Source organism: Lemur catta, chromosome 5 (genome assembly GCF_020740605.2).
Source record: "Lemur catta isolate mLemCat1 chromosome 5, mLemCat1.pri, whole genome shotgun sequence".
Taxonomy (NCBI): domain Eukaryota; kingdom Metazoa; phylum Chordata; class Mammalia; order Primates; family Lemuridae; genus Lemur; species Lemur catta.
Window position 1 is genome coordinate 100,401,859 of NC_059132.1, and position 22,936 is coordinate 100,424,794.

General features: G+C 39.9%; 2 protein-coding genes across 3 annotated transcripts in view; both read right to left on the bottom strand.

Annotated features, from left to right (window-relative positions):
• KLKB1 (kallikrein B1) overlaps positions 1-7,444 on the bottom strand; it is a 29,111-nt gene extending 21,667 nt beyond the window's left edge. The window contains exon 1 of one of the 2 annotated variants that reach the window (XM_045552350.1): positions 7,377-7,444. The gene's annotated coding sequence lies outside the window, so the exon portion shown is untranslated. Of the gene's footprint in view, positions 1-451; positions 538-7,376 lie in introns of those variants that run through there. The other variant, XM_045552349.1, reaches the window with a different exon arrangement.
• LOC123638621 (cytochrome P450 4V2) lies at positions 1,607-22,936 on the bottom strand. The gene is made up of 11 exons (XM_045552352.1): positions 22,614-22,936; positions 19,903-20,015; positions 18,435-18,520; positions 17,406-17,596; positions 16,938-17,007; positions 15,430-15,556; positions 13,091-13,276; positions 10,076-10,178; positions 7,656-7,790; positions 7,377-7,556; positions 1,607-6,184 (listed from the first exon to the last, which is right to left on the bottom strand). The coding sequence occupies exons 1-11, from the start codon at positions 22,825-22,827 to the stop codon at positions 6,012-6,014; spliced, it is 1,578 nt and encodes a 525-aa protein (XP_045408308.1). The 5' UTR covers positions 22,828-22,936; the 3' UTR covers positions 1,607-6,011.

The window sequence follows — 22,936 nt, forward strand, 5'->3', positions numbered from 1 at the left end:
AGGACTTGAAAAATTTATAATGCTTCCCAAGATATGAATTGAGACCTCTAGACTACTATTGTGTTTATTGCTGATTTGCCACCTCTGTTGCTAGTCATTTTGGAAAAAGAATTGGTAGAGAGAAATTAAAGCGTTATAAAACATCTTGATCTGAGCAAAACAAAAATTATTGTAAATAACGGCAATGGTACTAATCCAAAATTCCAAAGTAAAAAAAAAAAACTTTGAAAACGCTAAAGCCCATTTTTAAAATTTTAAAACAGTCGAATATTAGCTTTGATTTTGAAATATCTTACTTTTAAATATTTCCACATATAATAACATTAGTTCCTTCTAGACTCTCTAAATAATCAGGAAATTAGAACATAAACTAAGCGTTTCTTCATAAAGTAAAAATTATAGTTCAAAAGCCCCACTTTATTTGGAAGCAATCAAGATAGAAATTTGCTACCTGAAGGCACAATTGCTTTTGTGGTTCTGGAGATGAGGAAGTCTCTTGCCACTTAAAAATGAACGGTCTTCAAGCTGTTCTAATGTGGCACTGCAGGCAGTATTTGCTTGGCTCTAATATTGACTTTGGGCTTCTGCCAACAGTTTCAACTTTTTGTCCTGTCAACATATTCCATGAACCCATATGTCTGTGTTCAGCTATTAAACATATTAACTGTTTCAGGGAGTGATGTCAGCAAGGCGGCAGAATAGGAGTTTCTAGCACTCATCCCCTTGTGGAAACATCAATTTGAACAACTCTCCATGCACAAAAATGACTTCACAAGAGCTAAGGAATCCAGGTGAGAGGTTACAACACCTGGTTCCAGTACAGAAATAAGAAAAGATGCATTGAAGAGTATAGAAAGGACAGTTTCACCTTACTAGTGTCACCCATCCCCAAGCCTGGGCAGTACAGCATGGAGAGAGATACCCTCTGCATAGGGGAAAGAGAGTGAAGTGAACACCCAACTTTGCCATAAATCTCAAGGACTAAACCCATCCCACTAAATCCCAGCACCAGCCCAGCACCTGCACCCCCAAGTACCATGCTGGCACCCACAGACCTAGTCTCTAAGCCCACCACAGTGCCAGACCGGCCCCAAGATGGTCTCCAAAGACCTAGACTTCAGGCCTGCCCCAGCTATAGCCCAGCCCCCGTGACTCCAGTCTCCAGACCAGCTCTAGCAGCCCTAGGCTTTAGGTTGGTACCCATGGGCCCAGACACCAGGCCAGCCCCTGTAGATCCAGGCTGGCCTTTGTGGACCCAGGTGCCAGGACAGCCTCCATGGACTCAGGAACAGTTGTATCCCCATAGACTTGGGTGACAGGTGACCCCTCTATAAGTCTGGCCCCTATAGACTCAAGCTCAAGGCCCATGCCAGCACCAAGGCAACCCCCAAGGATCCAGGCACCCCCACACATAGGATCCAGGAACCCCTCCTGAACCCAGCTCCTGGACCTGCCTGCCTGAGAACTCTAGCAACAAGCCTGCCCATGTACCCCACCAGACAGACAGCTTGCCCAGAATCTCTGGATAGACTGACTTTTCCCAGACCCCTGAATCAATCTCTAGTACTTGGCAGACATGTATTTAATGAAAGAGTAAAATGATGAATAAATAAGTAAATGTTCTTTAAAAAGAAAAACAACAGATTGAGGACAGGAATGTCCTTGTATCCCAATTGTGGACCATCCCATTCACACAGTAACATCACAATCCCACTTGTAAGCTGTTAGCTGCTGGTCTTAGATGACACTGAAAATGATTGTTGGACTAATCCTGATTGGTCCTAGTTCTGCTGAAATGTTTTATGATGGGAGCAGATGTTCTCTTGAGGGTCTATCCAATTGCATCAAAATGAGATACTGCAGTCCTTGGTTTTCCAAAACAACGTTGCTTTTGCTAGTGGCAAACCAATATTTGTTGCAACATCAAGCATTACTGATCGTAGTCACAGTTGATGGAGGCAAAGAAAGCTTGAAAGACTGAAGTACAATCCCACTCCTGGGAAGATGTGCCCATGTGAAAAACTTAATTGTGCCTGAGTGGTTTAAATGTCTTAACTTACTGTATGTCCATAAGCATAAAACTTAAAACCGGGGTTGACTTGAGCCAGAAAGGAGGCAAAGCTTGTAAGTAGAGAAAAAAAAAAAAAAAAAAGTTAACCTCTTTCCCACACCTGTGGGAAAAACTCCTGTGTCTAATATTCTTTACCATTGGGCTAAAACATATATTTTAAAACTATATATGGAATTTGAAAGTAAGCTTAAAACATTCTAGAGATAAGACAATCATGTCTAAAGATTGTGATTACTTTACTTCCTGATAAGCTCTGTACTGTCTATATGTCCCTTATTGAAGAAAATAAGTTATCACGACATTTTTATATAGGAATCTCAGTTTTACTTTAGTATAGCCTTTATTTCTATGAAACATAAGTTGACTAGTATCAGGAAAGACAGGGATCAATAAACGTAGACCTCAACAAAAAGAAAGTGATGGGTAAAAAAGAGAGATAATGACGGGAAGGAGAAAGAAAGTGCCAAAAATGTATCTCCTAGGATTGAAAGAACAGGATAAACAGCTAAAGGCTGGAATTAATTCAGAAATTGAATTTGGCCCAAAGAAATAGCCATTTGGTAAATTTCTGGACAAGAAACTGAGGAGGAAATGCAACCAGTCCATTGTTAGTAATTACAGATGGGAGATCTGTCCCTAAATTTGGAATACAGCAAGCTAGAAGGAAAGCCAGAATGAATTTGGTTTAATTAGAGAAGGAGAAAAATGACAATTAGCGTGGGGAGTCATCAAGGTGAGGACAAGAAACTAGACTGAGGTGTTTGGCTAAATCTAGCTGTATTCTAAAATGAAGCCCTGTAACTTTGATTTTCCATCTAGAACAGAAAATAGCATTTTCTCAAATGCTATTGCATTTAAATGGCTAGTAGACATAAGTGCTGATAACCCAGTCTTGGCCAGAGTTATTGACCAGCACAAAGAAAATAGATCATGTCCAAAGAATGAGGGCTCTTTCTTCATCCTGAAGATGACCTGAGAAACACCAAGTCGCTTTTGGTTATAACTGAAAGACAATCAACTCAGGCAAAATGGCTATATACTGGCTCTTGGGTTCCAAAGTAAGGTGGCCAATGAAACCGTGGGCAGGGCAGACATGCAGCTGAGCCTCAGCCCCATCTGGAACAGGGGGCTCAGACCCCTCCAGGATGCTGTTTCTTCTCTGCTGCTTCTCTGTTCATCCCCTTTGTTTCCCCTCCTAGCAGCTGCTGCAGAGGTTCATCTGCTGATTGAGCTCGAGCCTCACAGCCTGACGTTTCCACCAAAGGAGATTAACCATGTCTCTTCTCCATTTCCAGCTGGGAAAATCCAAGGGGTGAACTCCGATTTGACCCCATTTGTGAGATCACCTAAGAACATGGCAGCTCCAATTAGAACCACATCTGTACAGTATGTATATGATGGAGAAGCAAAAGAATGAGAACAGAAGAAAATGGGAGAATTTATCATAGGATAATTACAAAAATAAAAGGGTGATGTTTCTAGTATAAGGGGGTTTCTAGGCAGACTAAAAAATTTTCAGTGTTTCTATCAGGCATCTCATTAGATGCTAGAAAGACATTTTGATCTTCTAGATACAGTCCAGGATAAAAATTGATCTTTTTGTGACCAGCACAAAGAGAAGACCTATGTCTCTTAATTGTGAGAGAGGTCAGTTGGTCCAGAAATCGACATTCTTCAGCTGTCCGTGACAATAAATACAGCACCAACTCAACAGTCCATCACCTGGCGCGGTTTCTAGACTCTCAGTCTGTGGGACCCAGTGATGCTTGTGGGTTTTGCTGATTCCCGAGTAGCCCTAAGAGATTTCACTTTCTGCTATCAGTTGAGTAAAATGCTCTGGTGATTCTACTTCTCCTCTAATGTATTCTTCAGAGTCAGGGACATTCACGATCAGTCTATGTCAATGGCACAGGAACACTTTCATTAAAAAATCTGAGTGTCACTGATGACATCAATTCAAAAGTGCTATTTTTTATTGCCCATTATGAATCAGCCACCCGCTGATGTATTTTTAAAAGTTATCTATGCTTCAAACTGACATAAATTCTGAGAATAAAATGTAGCACCCACATCTAAAATGTAATTTGTTTTTCTTGAGATACCTCTTTTAATCAGGAGCAAGACAAATAATAGGGACACTAACAAATAATGGGGACACAAACAGATATTTGATCATCTTCTTATTTTAAAAAATCAGCATCTGCATTTCAGTACTGCAGAACATGACATAATAATTTTTCAATTCCTACTCTGAGACAATTTAAATGAATTACCAATTAAAATATGACTAACAAATTATTCTGGGACCAAATGAAGATCTTAGGCCAAAAGATAACATTATAGGGTCACAAAAAATAAAAAAGTCAAGTGTTAAATATAAGTGCAAAAAATTAGGAAATAATACCAGATTCCATGAATGCAATTTCAATTATGTAAAATCACCTGAGAAAGAGATCTACATATATCCATTTTCTAGATAACAAGATTAACCATTTGATGGGACTCTTTCCCCATTGTATAACCCTCCTTCCTTGACTTTTTCTCGTCAGCTTAGGGACAGGGTTGTATGCACTGGGGCTCTTTGGGATAGTTAAGTAGGTACAATTACTGGTCCCACCCTAAATGGCCCAGGCTGTATTGTTTGCCAAATGTCTTTGGTTTCGTAAACTTTTCCTTTGATATCCATAGAAGAATACATATTCTACCCTCTTGACTTGTTGCTTCTATCTGCTATTACCTTGGGAAAATTGAAAACAAAAAAACTTGTTTAAATTATTAAAAGAAGTTTCTAAACATCACTAAGGGAGCAGAGGTATTGTCTATGGAATTAAAATTCAAGGAATGTGTGTCAGTTATCAGCTTGATATAAGAAGTAAGTTCTGGAGGATTGAATTAACTAAAGTTCTCACCCAGAAGTGAGATATCACTGGGTTACTGAATACAGATGAATGGCTTCTTTTTTCCTTTAACAATGGAACTATTCCCGAAGAAATGTGCCTAAATCAGAGGCAGAAGACCTGTGTTCTAATGACACACCTAGTCATAGACCTGAGTTCCACAAAGCAATAGCATATTGTGGTAGAAAGTATATCAGAATGAGAGTGGAGAGATTTACAGTATAGATATCTATCTATTTTCAGCCCTGTCACCAGTTAATAACATGACTTTGGGCAGAAACTTACCTTCTTGTTGGTTCCATTCCCTTATGGAGCATAACTAGGTAAGCCCAAAGGTCTCTCTAGTCCCCAAAGCCAATAATCAAACCCTATGAGGCACTTGAGAGATTGGAGGAATCTCTTCCAATAACATGTGACTTATAAAAATAATTGTGATTTTACAAAGAATGAAACGAAAGCTATAAGCAAACAGTCGAGAGGGAAAGTGTAACAGAACCTATGAGTCAACTTGTGAATGTTCTGCTCCGGGTGATAAAATCTGAAAAGTACTATAATATTCTTCTCATGACTGATGCCACTGACACAATCTAAAAAACTTAACACCCTTAATTCAAAGTATTTGATTACTCAACGCTTTTCAAATTATGAGATTTTATATATATATATACATATATGTATTCCTGAGTCAACAAGAATGCCTTTAAAAAATTCTGGAACTTCAGATTATATCCCTTGGGTCTATAAATTGAAGTTGAATTGGCCTGTAGCTCCCTCTCTTGAGAGACTTGTTATATGTTGATTTGGGTACTGACTCAGTTAACTCTACCTACTTTTGGGACCAAGTCCCAAATGTAACATCTATGATGGTGATGAAAACATAAAGACTTTCTGTTTGGTAGATTTGACCCCAAGATCAGTGGAGACAAGAAAAAATTAGGCCCAGGGATTTAAGAATATTGAGCTCATGATCTATACATTGTAAATGTCAAGTATCTCTTAAGGAAAGATCTTTTTCATGATAAAGGCACAATCCAATAACATAGTTAGGATTCATCTGCATTTCTCCTCTTCAACTTGATCCAGATGCCATTACATGGACGAAGAATCAATTGTCCTGCCAGACCTAGTTCTTCTCTTTTCTGGTTTGATTCTACCCAAAAGTGCCGCAGGATGCAGGAAAGAACGGTCTTTTCTTCCATTATGGCAAACTTTTGACCTTCAAGTTAAAGTAAATATCATCACTTTGATTATACACATACCTCAAATGTGAGAAATAAGAGATCCTATTATATTGAACAGGTAGTAAGCAACTTTATATTCTCACAGTATGCTATAGGAGAATCAGAATCATTGGGACGCTTTTTAAAAATGAAGATTCTTGTGTGCCCCTCCCAGCTCCCACCCAGTGCATCTGAGCTGGGATGGGCCAGGGAATCTGCATTTTAGCCATATCCCAGATGAATGCTGGGCTCATTCAAGCTTGAGAATCATTACTCTAGATTACTTCTTATTGGGTCTTTAATTTAATTTACTATAAAGTCCCCAAATAAGCTTCAGATTCATCTATTTAAATCTGGCCTCATTTTACCAATGTCTGCATTTACATATTAATCGTTGATAAAATGCTAGAGATACTGAAGCCAAAATTGTTTATAATGCATGATGATGTGCATTCACTTTGCTTAAGTACTTCTGGCCAAATGTGTTTTGTCTGTGAAAAATGCAATTCTTAAAAGCAACAAACACAAAAATTAAGTTAAACATAACTAATCATACAAATAAGTTTTCTACCATAATAAATTATATTCTACTTTAATCCAAAATCTACATTTTAAAACTCTACCATGAAACTGACGATGCTTTATATTATGGGCTGAATTGTTTCTCCCCACCCTGCACCACCAAATTCCTATGTTGAAGTCCTGATCCTCAATCCCTCAGAATGGGACTGTATTTGGAGATAGGGCCTCTAAAGAGGTCATTAAGTCATTAGGGTGGGGCACTAATACAATCCAACTGGAGAGAAGATTAGAACAGACACATACAGAGGAAAGACCAAATGGAGATACAGGGAGAAGATGTCTCTCTAGAAGCCACGGAGAGAGTCCTCGGGAGAAATCAACCCTGCTGACACCTTGATCTTGGACTTCTGGCCAACAGAAAATCAACTCCTGTTGTTTCAGCCTCTCAGTCTGTGGTACTTTGTTATGACAGCCCTGGAAAACTAATACACTTTCTAACCATATATTTTACAACTATAATGCACAGTAAAGTGGAGGAAAAAGGAAACCTGTCATTTTAAGGTTGTTGCATGCGGGCAATGTCACACCACATCTCAAAGAAATTATGGTGAGAAACCCACTATCATGGGGGCCTGAATGTTCAAACCAATTCAGACAGATACAAACCTATACAGTTCCTGGGCCCTGCAGAGAAGGGCACGTAGCAGTACGGATGGCGTCCTTGTGCATTCTCGGGAAAGAAGCGTTCTGGCTGGAATTCTTCAGGATTGGGGAAGTATTTTGGATCTCTGTGCAGCGCATAGGGAACGATGACGGCTTCGGTGCCTTTTGGAACTCTGTAACCCGCTGTCAAGAAGTAGTCAATATGCCATACCATGAGACTGGAACAAGATAGACATTAAAAAAAAATCCCTCTCCCTACTATTTTAATTATAGAATATTTACCCACTACACAGTCTTCATTAAGAGTACGGGCAAATAAAGGAACAGAAGGAAAAAGGCGAAGGGTCTCCTTAATAACACATTCCAGGTATTTCAGTTTCTTCAGGTCCTCTGCGGTGGTAGGACGATCAGACTTCCCTGATTAAATAAGAATACAGGATGACAATGAAAGAACTATCCAGGCAGTAGACACATAAAAGAAGAAAATTCAATGTTATGATAATAAAAAAAAATGATATAATATGCTAAGTAAAACAAACCAGACATCAAAGGTCATATATGATATGATTCCGTTTATAGGAAGTACTTGGACTAGGCAAATCCACAGGGACAGTAAGTAAATTAGTGCTGCCTGCCCTCGGGGAAGGAGGAATAAAAAGTGTCTGTTTCATGGTTCAGTTTCCTTTCTGGATGCTGAAAATGTTTTGGGATTGGACAGAGGTGGTAGTTGCACAACATTGTGAATGTACTAAATGTCACTGCATTGTACGCTTTAAAGTGGTCAATTTTATGTCATGTGACATTTAACTCAGCTTAAAAAATTAACAAAATGAATTGATACTTGCAACTCACTACCCAAAAATTAGTTGCTCAAAAATTTTAAAACTAATATTGAGAGTGTAAGAAGTGAGGCACAATGAGCAGGAACCACGAGGAGCAGCATGACAAAGGTTGTAGCAATAACGATTGTGTCACTCATTATGGGGGATCAAAAGTATTTGTGAAACCAGAAATGAACCGGGACTGTGGAGGATACGAAAAACATGAATCTACTCCAGAAGAACTTATAAGCTTTTAGAAGATCGAATTTACCCACCTGAGACAATGTGAGAGAAATTAAAATCAATATGGAAAAAATAAAATGACTACAGAAACAAAGCCTGAAAGTGTAGATTGTCTCCATTCTACCAAATAAAATCTAACCTCTTGATATGAAATTCCAATCCACGAACAGTATGAACTCAAAGCTGCTTTTCCTGTCTCTCCCTGTTCTCTGTTGCCCTCCAAACCAGAAATTTTCCACTTCTCCACCATGGTTCATCTGGTTCCTCTCTTTCTACAGTGACTTTTCTCTCCAACTTTTTTTGTTTATATTTCCTTCCCCACTTTTTGTCTCTCTAAAACTGCATCAGATACCACATCATTGCTTGGCTAGCCCAGCTTTTTTCCTTTCCACCTTCCAGTGATGGGGCGCCACGTGACATGCAATTTTAAAAGGGATAAAGTTGATAGTAGCCCCTTTCTGGTATGCCGATAGTGGTTCCCAAAAAATATCAGGTCCCAATCCCTGGAACCTAGAAATGTTACCTTATTTGGAAAAAAAGGGGTCTTTGCAGATTTTATTAAATTAAGGATCTGAAAGTAGGGAGATCATCCAGATGGTCCCTGAATGCCATCGCAAGTATCCTTGTAAGAGAAAGGAAGACACACACACACACACACACACACACACACACACACACACACACACACACACACACACACACACGAGATAATGCAATCAAACACAGGGATTTCTGGGATGCACCTACAAGCTAAGGAATGCTGGCAGCCACCAGAAGCTCAAGAGGCAAGGAATGGATTTTTCCAGAAGGAATGCAGCTCTGCCAACATGTTGATTTAGGCTCAGTGATGCTGATTGTGGACTTCTGGTATCCAGAACCGTGAAAGGATACGTTTCTGTTGCTTTAAACCTCCCAATTTGTGGAATTAGTTACAGTAGCTGCAGGAAACTAATATATCCTTCCTTCCCACACCCCCTTTCTTCTTACTTTGAAGATGAACATGCTGTGTGGAACACCAATCAAGAAAAGAAAAGCCAAAATAGCAGAGATGACAGAGAGAAAAAAACAGAAAGACTGGGACCCTGGGACATCCCTACTGACATCAGCCTAGGACTGCTTACCTCCAGGTTGCTTGTGCTATAATGGAAATTTACCTCCTATCAGTGTAACCCATCTCTTCCCTCCTTTGTGGTCAGAGGCAGTCCTATACAACACAGCTTTCCTTCGCCCCTCTAAACAGCTTCACCTACTCCTCCGCGCTCCCTAATAGCATCTTCCTCACATCACTCAAGTGCACAGCGCATGACCAACATTTTATGTACATGTCTGTTCCGCCCACAAAGGAAGCAAGTAGAGCCTTGAGGATAGTAACATGGTTCTGGGCATCCCCAGCATCTGGGCCAGGGCAGCCCACGCCAGGCGAGTGGTAAATGCCTGTATGTGAATGGATGAGGCTTCCAAAGGCCATAGGCCCTGGAAAGGATGCTGTATGGGAGCAAAGGACCCCACATGGGAGCCTTCCTGCCCGTGACACTGTCTTAAGGACAGGTCGGACTGCAACGCCTTCCTGAGCAAGAATGACACCTGCCTCAGTGGACTTAGCACCTGCAATATAACTAGTGAAGGGGCCAAACATACCAAACACTTCATCCAACTCTCTGTCCACTTTTTTCTGTACTTCTGGATTAGAACCCAATAGGTATAAGGACCAGTTTATTGCAGCTGCAGTTGTATCGTGACCCTACAAATGGAAGCAAAACGAAAGCTTAAAAAGCAGAGTTATAGCGAGAAGACTCAGAGTGACTATAATAACTCTACTTTGAACTGTGAGCCCTGACAGCTGCAACGAGACTGCAGAACATAACGAACAAATTCCGTACGGCATCTTCCCTCTGTGGGAAACCAGCAAAGCAGTCCCTGAAAAGTAGAGGTTTGTGCTTGGAGATGACATTTCAATGCCACCCTGTGTGGCACACCTGGCAGGAAGTGGCTGGGCAGTGTTAATAAAGGGCATTCCAAGGGAAAACTAGATGAGCCAGACCTTTTTGAAGGTAAAAAAAGTCTGGCTTTCATGAACTGCCTTATCAGATGTGTACCTCTCTGCCCTTCCCCATTTGAAAAGTAGGCTTTCCCGTTGACAGCAGACACCAGAGTGGTTCTGAGAAACATCCTCTGCATCAAGAGGTTGATAAATAGCCTCATTTAATACTTGCTGAATTTTAGGCAAAATACTAAGTGCTTTGCAGAAACCGACTCAATTAATCTTCACAAAAACTCATCACTGTTATTTACATTTTATATTAAAAACAGAGGCAATAAAAAGGTTAAATAACTTACCCTACACCAGACAGCTGAGTAGGAGGCAGAGGCAAGGAACTGAACCCCCGGAGTGTCTGATGACAAAGATGACAAAACAGAGCCCACACTATTCCCCTCCACCATTCCCCTCCATAACCGTGAGTGGCCTGTGCTAGGGAGACCACCTTTAACACCGATGGCAACGTCCTGGACAACCTTGTTCTCTGCTCATTCAATGTTTTAGGCGTCAGCCTCTTATCTCCTATCCTCATCTCACTAGCACATTTCCATTCGCAAAAATAGTGAATTATGCAGGAAAAAAAATGCATCTAGACAATCAATAATAACATAATCCCTCTTGGAGTAAGATTTTAAGGACAAAAAGAGAGAAGATAAATTATCTCCTATAGAGAAGATCTGACCTTTCTGTTTTCCCTGCGTGGTACAAGTACTTGTTTTATAAAACAGCTCCTAAATTGGATTGCTTGAGGCTTATTCTGAAATTTAAAAATATATATAGTCTACAAATCTCTGATACTGATACTTCATTGCATTTTCTTACACTTGCAGTTCCAGAAACTACTCAACTCCAGACAGGGTCCAGCCCATTTTGCTCCGTTGTCTCCTGAGTCATATAAGGATGTACTCTTGCTAAACGTTTTTAATAGCTTTTCTTGAACTTGTGAGTGGGAGCCAATGTGTAAAAGAAGAAGTCTGCTGAACTTCCTATTTCATTGTTTGCTATCAGCAGCAGGCAGGATGAAGCAAATATCAACCACAGAGTTTATGGAAACACACTGGGGTGAGAACCTTAAGAGCCAATGGCTGGACCCTGGGGCTTGAAAGGCCTCAGTTAATAGCCTGCATCCATGTCATGGAGAAGGTCACAATATTATTGTTATACTTGGTCTGCCTCCCATTCAATACAAAGAGGAAAAGAATTAGAATTTCAAAGACTATTAGAGCTAGAATAAAAAGATTAGTCCTATCATTTTCATGAGAGTAAGAAGTTACTGGTGGGAGAAGGATGTGTGTGTGTGCATGCAGGCTCACATCTGTATGATTGTGTGTGTATATGTGCAAGTGGGTGTGTGCCTGTGTGTACGTGTGAGTGTGTGTGTGTGTACATGGGCAGGGTGCTGCTGCGATGTCCACTTCAACACCAAATAGCAATAGCCAACATCTGCTGCATGCTGCTCATGTGCCAGGCACGATCCTTTGTGCACTTTAACAAAACTAATCATAACTATTCCACGAGTCCTGTGCTATTAACATAAAAGTGCTGAGGCCCAGAAAGGCTAGGTGAGGTGTCTGAGGTCACACTTCTAACACAGGTTAGAGCTGGGATTCAGTCCCAGAGCCCACACTTCACACCTCTCTACTTTTCAGCTCATTTAGACGTCTCTTTGTTTTTGCTTAAGGTTTCTTTTCAGTAAAGTGCTCTGCTTCAAAACGCAGTCTAAAACCACTAATCCAGAAAACCATCGATCCAGTCTGTCTCTCTCTTTCACACATGGGGAAACTGTGACAGAGAACTAGAGTGACTGGAACTATCTCACATGGCTACTCAGCACAGAGCCAGAGCTAGAACTCGGGTCTGCAGACCCTTAACGTGGCTTTCTTCTACTGTGCATCAGAGCCTTCCTCTGCAGGGAAGAATGCAGGAGCCAGCTGACACGTGTTCAGTGTGCGTTGGAAACTCAGGTGCCTTCTTTGCTTTGCTTGGAGGAGATTACCACACGGGGCTTTTAAAAACCATTTTTTTCTTTATTTTGCAATTTACATATAGACAGATTCACTCTCTGTAATATTTAATATAATATTTAGGTTATCTTTGTAAAAAGCACTTCATATATGTATTTTTAATTTGAACATCAGAAATTCCTTTAGAATTGGTTAAACTCTTAGAGGGCTCTTGCTGTCCTCTTTAGCTGGAGCGGCTCATAGCACTAGCTACGTGCTCATTTGCTAGAACTTCAAGAAGGAGGTGATGAGGAAGTGGACTTGTGGGTTTGGGAGGCGGAAAGGAAGAATGAAGCAATACGGAGAACTGAGAAGCAATTTCTGGCTGCTCTTCTGCTTTGGAAAAGTCTGATGAATCTTAGGTTTTCTTGAGGAAAAAATGTGCCCACTGCTATACCCACCACTAGTCAAAATTGTTTTCTGAAGAAGGAACTGGTACTAAATCAGTTTCTTAAATTTTACAATTTTTAATTAAAATATAATGAATCTTCCTTAAGTTATATTAAACTACTTTAAAATTTGATTAATTTTTTAAAAATAATGCTAAAGATCCTAAAAACCACTGGAATTTGTTTAATGACATCTGAAAACAACATAACAATGACAGAATACCTCAAACATGAAGGTGTCAACTTCCTCCCGGATAGCTTCGTGACTTAGCTTGTTTCCAGCCTCATCGGTCACACTTAAAAGCAAGTCAAGAAAAGCCCTGCGTTTATTTTTGGAGGGGACAGAGCCCTTGTCATCACCTTTACCTTCTTCATCTGCCTTTATTGCATTGGCCCGTTCAGCGATGACCTGTATGATTTAAAGGACAGTCACTCACAGACACCCTGTAGGAGTTCTGTTTTGCACAACTTCTGGAAGGAGCCGAATGGACGGAAAAGAGATGTAAATCTCCCCTTTCAAAATTGTTTTTCTGAGAATCTGCTTTTACAGAGTTCCTGAGAAAACAGCAGGAGAAGGAACTGCAGCCTCAGCCATATCTCCTGTGATAATCCCTTCTCCAAGGAAGGGCAGGAAACCAAGTCTTGGACTTTGACACCCTTGCAGTTTTTGTTATCTGTCTGCTGCCGCTTTTGTTATCAACTCACAGCCATCGCTATTTTTTTCTTTGTCCCCTTAAAATCAGCAAGCCACTTGGCCTCATGACTGGCATCTCCCTTCTTTTTCTTTGGGATGCCACGCCGTCTCCCTGCTCTGTCTTCCCCTGTCTTTCCACTCTCTGTCTCTCTCTCTTCTAAGAAGATAAAATAAACTTTTTTACTTTTATATCTTAATCTCTGCGTGAGAAATCTTTCTCCACCTGCGCCACGAGCACCTATTAGGCTTTCCACCCTAACACCTAGAATCCTCTTTCCTCAGACGCCCGAGTGGCTGGGTCCCTCCCTCCTTTCACGTCTCTGCTCACTGGGACACCACGAGGGAGAGACCCTCCCTCATCACTGCCACCCTCCTCCCTAGCACTTGCTAGCTTCTAGCCCTACTTTATTTTGCTCCATTTCACTTACCACCTGACATTATATTATACTTATTATTTTATATTATGCTTATTATTATGCTATTCTATTATAATTATTGTTTAGGATCTTTCTCCTCCAACTCAAATGCTGCCATCCATGTGGGGGCAAATTTTTTTTTTGTTGTTGTTCTTTGATATATTTCCAACCTCTAGAGCACTGCTTGGCATTTTAAGAATGGCCATTAGATATTTCTTGAATAAATAAAATAATTAAAGCCCATAAATTTAATTTGGTTATACATTTCAATTTTCTTTTCCTATCAGGCAATTGACCAAACCTGCTACTAAGAGGCCTGAATGAATAGATTCTAAGCTCTTTGAGGGCAAAACACCATGTCTCTTCTTTTATTCTTGGTGGAACTCCTAGTGCTTGGGCTCAGTATGCAACTTTCAATATTTATTAAATGAATAATATTTTCCATCCAATCTGGAAGTCATTAATTATGGGTATTGATATTAATGCATAAGATGTAAAGAAAATGCAATTCTAAAATACAACCTACTGGCTATTCTCTTACAACCAGGAGATTACTCTGTCTTCCACTGTGGCCAGCTCAAGCCAACATCTCATTCATCTAACATCTACTGACTAAATAATCATTTGACCTGTGGGTGGTAGGGTGTACCTCCCCCCTAAGGAATTAATGCCAAAATTTACAACAAAGAAAGACTATATTTAAATAGGCACTTTCTAAAGTACATTTAAATTATAATTTGATGTGTATTTCAGTTAAATCTTGCTTTCTCATAAACACATCTTTAACACAAAGACTGACATCCTGCATTCAAAACAACATCACTATCTCCTAGTTATTTCTGAAATGGAACTAAAACTATAATATCTAGTTATTTTTAATCTTTTCTAAGTTAAGATACTGCCCTAAATGGCTTTTGCTTTTGAAAACTACTGCCTAAGCCAAATATTTTCTCTTAAACACAGATCCTTTGTCTTTATTCTTTTAACACAGCACCCTACTTGTCAGTAAGTGCTCATAGCTCACATCATATTTTGTAATTATTTATTTTCAGATAATCTCCCCTACTAGAATAACCTCCTTTCAGGCAGAGAACACACATACATGTCTTATTATATTTCCAACATTTGGTATAGTGTTTAACACTTAGCAAGTGCTTAATTAATATTAATTAAATACATAATTTAAATATAATCACGCTGACCACTTTTTTCCCATTATTATCCAATTCAAATTTTATTTGCTGAGACACAGGCTCCATGGTCCTATATTGGGTATGTTAACAAAACATACAAATCATGGACTTACCAAAAATTCTGGAAATGAATGGTGGTGGTGGTTGCATGACATTGTGAATGTACTTAACGCCACCAAACTGTATACTTAGAGTGGTTATAATGGAAAATATCATGTTATGTATATGTTACCACAATAAAAAAAAATCAAGGACTTACATTGTTGGTAAAAGTATGCAGGATCTTAAGGCCCTTCTTGTGTTCCCATCCTTCCTTAAACATAAGGTACCAAGACTCAAGCCAAAGCCAGGGCATCTTCATTCTTCGGAATATCAAATCACTCATCCTACAAATAGGATAAAAATACATCAACTGTAAAATCAGAATTGTGTATTATTTCTTAAGCACCTATTTGGTAACTAGCCTTGATGAAGGTAATTGTGGAAATGATGGTGATTAGTCTTAGAGGCTATTAAGAGCTCCATGATTTATCCTCAAAAATGCAGGCACGGGCTCTTATACAACCAGTAAAGCTTAAAAAATAATGGATTCTTTAGAGGAGTGAAGAATTCATTATAAAACATCCTTACTAGCCATCTGGTCTCCTGTCTCTACTTCTCCTGAGAGTTTCCAACTCCCCAAGACTGCCTGGGGCTTTAGTACCATAGATCGAGATGAAATCTGTTTCTTTTTAAGATCCACTCATCTGTTTGATCAGTCCTCTGGAGTGACAGAAAACCACTGGCTGCCTTCTTCTAGAAGAAAGTGTTCACTAAATACCATTTGTCACATGGCTGTCTGGAGCACCTCCCACTCATTCCATCCCCAGTGGTAGAGCAGAAAGATTTCAACAGAGCCTCCTCCTTCAGGACCAGCTTAGATGCCAGTACTTCAGAAAGGCCTCTCCTGGCCACTCACTCTGTAAAACATTTCTGTTTTCCTCTCTAATATCAACTTGAGCTTTCCTTTCTAAGCAATGATTCTGATTCATACGTTTATATTTCTTTGTCCAGTGCCTGTCTCCCATGCTATTCTGTTTTGCGTACTACTATAAAACAGCCAGTACCTTGTGCAATGACTGGACAATTATACATGCTCAATAAGTATTTGTTAAAATGAAGTGAACTGAGCCGTGTACTTAAATAGACCCACCAAATCAGATCCTGGCCCTGTCTCTTACTAACTGAATAATTGTAAGCAATTTTAAAGTAAATTGATGGTTTCCATTACAAAAACAATGCCTACTCAGTGCAGAAAATATGGAAAATCAGAATAAATAACAACAGAAACAAAACATAAGAAAGGGAAGCACATACACAAAACAATGGTAACTACTGCTAACATTTTGGTATAGTAGCTTCTAGTTTTTTCTTTCTATAAATAATTTTTTCGTATTGTAATGGGTATCATACTATAAAAGCATTTATATCTTTTATGTGTATAAGCATCACTTAGCATCATAATGTAAGCATCATTATGCACATTATAATGTAACCTCAATATATTAGAAAATAACCATCTTAAATTACTGCATAATCTGGATTTGCACTAATTTACATAACCATTCTCTGCCACTTAAATACATGCTTAAACAATATGGTTAACTTTTAGCGTAACATTTCAATTTGAAACAATAAAAAAGATACAACAGACAGAAATTATTAGCAATGACTTTTAAAGCTCTAGTCAATAATAATTTTAAAAATAATTAAAAGGACTCTATTTACCTATAAACTGAACGGACATACTCAGAGTCACCATTACTTTGAGCACCAATATTCTTCCCCATAGCCGTTTCTATAAAACACGGTGAGAAGCAAACATTCAATCCACATAGCTTGTGTTTATTTTGCAGTGGCAGACACTAAAGAAGATGTAAATCCTATTCTGTTTTTATATATTTTAGAATTGTTCTTTCTACCTTTCCTCTCTTCTCCTGTTTCTTCTGCTTCTTCTACCACCTGTTCCTGTTCTTTCTTCCCTGTCCCCTTCCTGGGAAGTCGACTCTGTGACTGCTCCGCTCAGAGCTGCTGAGTGGCCGCTGCTTCTTGGGAGGCTAATGTAGCAGTAGAACCACCTGGAAGAATCCACTGTCCTTTCTAATCCCCTCAACTGCCTCCCTGACAGAATGTGATTTACCATTTGGGCCATTTTATTTTTACACCATAAATGTAGAAACAAACGATGAGACTTACCACAGATTATATCTAAGGCACAAAGAGTGATGTAAAAAAAGCAGTTAAATGCTTCTTGGTTAACATGTTTTTCAAGCTTATTAACCAATATATTTGCTTGTTCATTCATGATATCTAAGAAATCTTCCAGAATAGTAAAATGGAAAGTGGGTGTTAACATTTTTCTCCTGGACCGCCATTTGTTTCCAGTGCTAGAAACATAATACATGGTTACAAAAAAAAGAGAAGTAACATCCAAAACAAATGAAGCATAAATCAAGCCAAATCAACAAAATTCTCTCAAAACAGCTTAACAACTTAATCTACAGATTCTCAAATGCTTTGGAGAGAATTACAAAGAGAGATTACATATACTAATATATACATAAATTCATTATAGTTACAAAATACAAATATTTTTAGCATTGTTCTTTAATACTAATATTTAATATTTAAAATAGCATTCATAAAATTGAAAATTTTAAGAATTTTTCTCAATTTTTAAGTTCTGTGTTTGTAAAAATAAGAATTATTTTTCTCTTCCCTATCAATCCCTTCCTCCTCCCATGATCCACACACTGTGTGATTCTACCTTGCCCTCTGCTGGGCTTGATTTCTCCAAAGTCCCTGCAGGGCTCCTGCCTTCCTCTTGCTGAGTCCTCTCTCAGAGGATGGAGTCCTATCTCTGGATGCCAGCTCAAGGACTGCAGCCACTGTGCTTCTTGATTAGATTTTCTTGCTCCACACATTCCTTTGCTTTACTCCTTTTATATCAGGACCTCGTAATCCTTGGAACACTGGACCTAGGCACTGAATTCCACAGCTAGAGATCTGCCCATACCTGGACTGTACACACCTGGACTCTTGTCTGGCAAAGGCCCACTGTTAGCTAGATCTAGTAATTTTTTTCTAGCCTTTCTCCTCCTTCCTGAGAGCACAGACTCGCTGCAGAAAAACAAAAACAAACTACCTTGTGTCAATTTCTGAAACAGGTTATATATAGGAGGAATCCTTTCTATAAGACAGTTTTACAAATTGACACAGACATACCTTGTAAGAAGTCCTAGGCCAAGCCATGGTTCTAGGAACTTGTACACAGAGGATTTGTCAATTTGCTTTGAACTAGTTAAAAGTACCTTAGGAAGAGAAAAAAATATTTGAGAACTATATAGACATCAAAACAACTTCAATTATAGGAACACCTGGCTAGAATGCAACTACTTTTAAAGGCATCATTTCATAACCTTTATTTTCTCGGTGGTTCATTTTCATTCCTGTGCCTCAAAGAAATTCAACCAGAGTTTTGAACATATAACTGTCTTGGGTACTAAACAGAGTTGAGGGAAACAAAAATGTCCAAGATGATTCTCTGGTTCCTGCAGGTGGACTCATTCAATGAGGGCGAGGGGAGGCGAAGAGGGACCAGGTGAACCTGCACGATGAGCACATCTGGGAAGGCAGGAATCATGCGTGTGTTTTCAGGTATATTGACTTTGAAGTCTTCCAGTTTTTGTGGTCTGAAAGAAGCGTGAAGCTCAGGGTAAGGCTTGAGCTAGAGATACCTATGTGACTGTCACCAGTATATCGGTGACACTGGAAGCTATGCATGTAATTGGATCACATAGCATTAGACTGAAGTAGGAGAGGGATGAGTGTCTAGGATTGAGCAGAGTCTCGCTAAGCTTCTTGCTCGAGTCCCCTGCTCTGGACAGATCTCTACCTGCATACATCAAACCCACTTGCACTAGGTCAATTGTGGCTGAAATCCTATGTGGGGTCCCCTCACTGTCTTCTCTGAACCAGCATTCTGGAGAGTGGTACAAGAGAAACTCCAACATTTTTGCCACAACAAGAAGAAAGCATTCTCACTTGGGAAATTCTCTTTTTAATTTTGTTGCATGAAGAGAAGCTCTGTTTATCCCATTTTTACCTCCTGACCCAAATCCTTTTCTCGTCACACCACAAGATAATTTTCCCAGTGTCACAGCTATAAGTAAAAGATCTACAGACTTTTTGAGGACTAATTTCAACAGCATGGATTAATAACATCTACCCTATAAATATCAGATTAGCATTCTCTTTTAAATTTGGAATCATGAATTTATCATCCATATAAGACCCTGAACACCTTGAAGGAAACATACATTTTATTAGTCATATATTTCTAGAGTACTAAAACAGTGTCTGGTAGATAATAAGTGCTCACCTTGTGGAATAACCTATTTGTGGTTCTAAAAACTATATCCTTCTGTAGACTTCCCCTAAAAGGAGAACAAATATATTGAGACCTGAAAGCAAATGTGCACTTATATCTGGAGGGGGTTAGGCTCCCAGGATTCAGATTACATCTGGAAAGCATCACATGGCAACATATATTATAGCCTAAAAGTATTTAATGGAGTGCTGTTTGCACTGAATTAAATGAAGTATAAGGACACATTTATTAGATTTATTCTGATGAGGGTCTCACATTATCAAATATACAGTGCAATATTACTCATATTTAGCACATACTCACCTCCACATTTTCTGCATTATAAAGGACCACCATTGGCACTGGCCCAACCCAGAGCTTCAGTAGTGGCACATGGCGGTATTCTTCTGTGTACTGAATTAGCTGCTGAAAAAATTCTGGGAGAAAAATATTAAAATTCAATCAAGACAAGAATTTTGTGAATGTGTTGTACAGATGTTCATTTCTTCATTTTGATAAAGATACTAATTATGTAATGTGTTACCATTACAGGAAGCTGGGTAGAGGGCATGTAAAGTATGGAACTCTCTATGCCATTACTGCAACTTTTCAGTAGGTTTAAAATTATTTCAAAATAGTATTTGCCACAGCAAATAAATATAATATAATGAATGTTAGCTATAACGGAATAAGTATTATTAGGTTTTGATGTACTGAAATATGCACTCTTTTTCTAATCATTGCCCAATATCTCAGAGCTAGTAAGTGGTGTACCAAGATTGAAAAATGTCTCTCAGATAAAACAGCTGTCAAAATTGCTGTGAAAAGGGCTGGGTCAAATCGCCAGTATCAAAAACTCCTGCTTCGTGCTAATATTATATATTGCCTGCCTTGGTCTTGTCTGACAGAGGGGACAGGGAGGTCTGAATCAATGGTTTGAAGGTATCAGGTCTAAGAGCTGGGAGCAGCTGGGGAAGGCACCGTTGTGTGTCTCTGGAAAACATGAGATTGGGGTTTAGAGGCCAATTGGAAGTGAACCGCACTGCTGAAGGTAAGATCACTGAGGCTAGAATTTGGACATTAGAGAGTGAAAGGCATAGTCCTTTGTATATAGAAGACAGGGCTACTGAGAATAAGGACTATATCTTATTCTGATATCTCCACCTTTGCTTAGCTCAGTGCTAAACACAAAGCAGGGCTTCAACAAATGCCTGTTTGACAATTAAAGAACTTATTCTAACCAAGTGATCTAGAAACTTTACATACATTAAATTTAATTCTTTAAATAACTGTGTAATATAGTTACTTTTACAAGTAAAGAGGGGAAAAAAAAACCCTCTAACTTAGAGTGTTTTTAACAACTTCTCAAACAACTTGGTTACAAAGCTGGAAATTGAGCCATGGTTTTCATGATGCCAAAATCCAGCACTTGTTGATGGAATAAAAAGTTCCTTTGTAAAAGACAGAATATTGTCATTCTCTTCACTCAGAAAGTAACTCCAAGGAGAATTACTTTAAAAAAGTCCGATCAGCTCACAGTTTGTTTTGAAACAGGTCTTATTCACCAGAGATTTTAACTCTTGGAATCCCCAAAAGAATATGATGAGACCTCTTAAGTATATCGCTTTCCAAGAGTAAGGGGTGGGGTGTGAAATCTACACAATTATTTTTAATATCATAAGACTTTAGATGGCTAGTTCTGCTTTTAGTATTAACCAATATGATTTTTACCAATGTGATTTTCATGTCTAACTGTTGGATTACTTGTAACATCAGTCATGTTGATATTTGGTTAGTAAAATGTTTACTTGGATTTTTTTTTCTGCCAGAAAATAGTTTCAATATTTTTGTAAACATTCCCCATGAGGCCTCAACTTATTCCTATGAAGTTGAAGTGACAGTGTTATTTTTGTTTGGGGAAACAGAGATGAAAATGAAATAATCCTTCAAGCTTTGGAGTCAGTGCTCAGCCTGTAAAATGATTATTAACGATCCCAGGAAGAACTGGGTTCTGATCTGGACCTTTTTTTTTTTTTTTTTTTTGTGAGACAGTCTGGCTCTGTCACCCAGGGTAGCGTGCAGTGGCATCATCATAGCTAACTGCAACCTCAGATTCCTGGGCTAAAATGATCCTCCTGCCTAGGCCTCCCAGAGTGCTAGGACTACAGGTGTGAGCCACCTCACCAGGCCAGGGCTCATTTTAAAATATGTCATGTTGGGCAAATCTTTTCAGTTCTGGATATCTCAACTCACACACCCATGAAAATAAAGTGCTAAGATCTAATTCCCCCTCCCTAATGGGGGATTGCAAATACCAGGTACTTTTGAGAGCTTTCAAATGTAAAGTGATTTTTTTTTCTCATCAGCAAAACATAAGTCTCTTTTTAAAAGATGACTTCAATAAAAAATGCACTCTTTGATAAATAAGGCTTTTGAAACTTGCCATGTAAGTTTATCTGAAGGCCTTGCCATCACGGTTTATTACCTGTTATTATGCAACCTCCTTAAAAAGGTTAAAATTGGAAGTTCAAGAAGCAACAAAAATAATGGTCTATTTTTGTGATGTTGGGGCGGAGAGCATCAAATGACTCTCTAATCTCTTATTTTCCAAAGTGAGAGACAGAGGAGAGCAGCACTAAGTTTTAAAGGATTTGCTGTGTTCCAAGAGAGTTTAAATTCTTCGCGCATCACAAGGCAAGACAGCAGAAAAGACAGACGGGGTTTTGAGAGCTCAGCAGCTAAGAGGTGGGAACAGAAGAGGAAAAGCAGAGGGCAGGAGTTTGGAAACACTGCGCTCTGTGCCGTACACAAAGCAAATGTCCTTTCCAGGATGGGGGCTACTAGTAATGTCAGCAGGTGTCAAAGGGAAAAAGTGGGTTCAACTGGGAATCCATTCTCTACCGAGTGACAGATTCTTCTCCCCGCTGACAGCCAGCGCCTGGGGTCCCCGGGTTCCAGACAAATGGGCGGGGCGGGGCGGACCGCGTGTGTGGCCCCAGGAGGGGCGCCCGCGGGGTGGGGGGCGCTGTCCCTACCTTGCCCGTCGGGCTTCAGCAGCAGCGCGTGTCCCACCAGGGGGTAGGCGCGGGCGACCGTGGGGATGGGCCTCATCTGCTGCCATTTCCGCGCGTAGCTCGCCAGCATCCGCAGGAGGCTCAGGACGAGGGTGGCGCCGGCCAGGGAGACGGCGCTCGCCGCGCCCCAGAGCAGCAGCTTCTGCCCGACCGGCCCCAGCCCGAGCCCCACCATGTCGGCGGCGGCTCGCTGCGCTCGGCCGGCGGGGCCCGGGCCGGTTCCCGTCCGCGCGTCCGCGGCGGGGGCGGGGAGAGGCGGCGCCGGCCGCTCCCTCCTGCCTCCG

Coding starts and splice junctions, on each gene's coding strand:
- LOC123638621 (XM_045552352.1), bottom strand. CDS start 22,827: ATGGTGGGGCTCGGGCTGGGGCCGGTCGGGCAGAAGCTGCTGCTCTGG. Junction 7,557..7,655: donor TAATGAAGACTGTGTAGTGG/GTAAATATTCTA, acceptor ACTTCTTGACAG/CGGGTTACAGAGTTCCAAAA. Junction 6,185..7,376: donor AGGGCCCAGGAACTGTATAG/GTTTGTATCTGT, acceptor TTTAACTTGAAG/GTCAAAAGTTTGCCATAATG.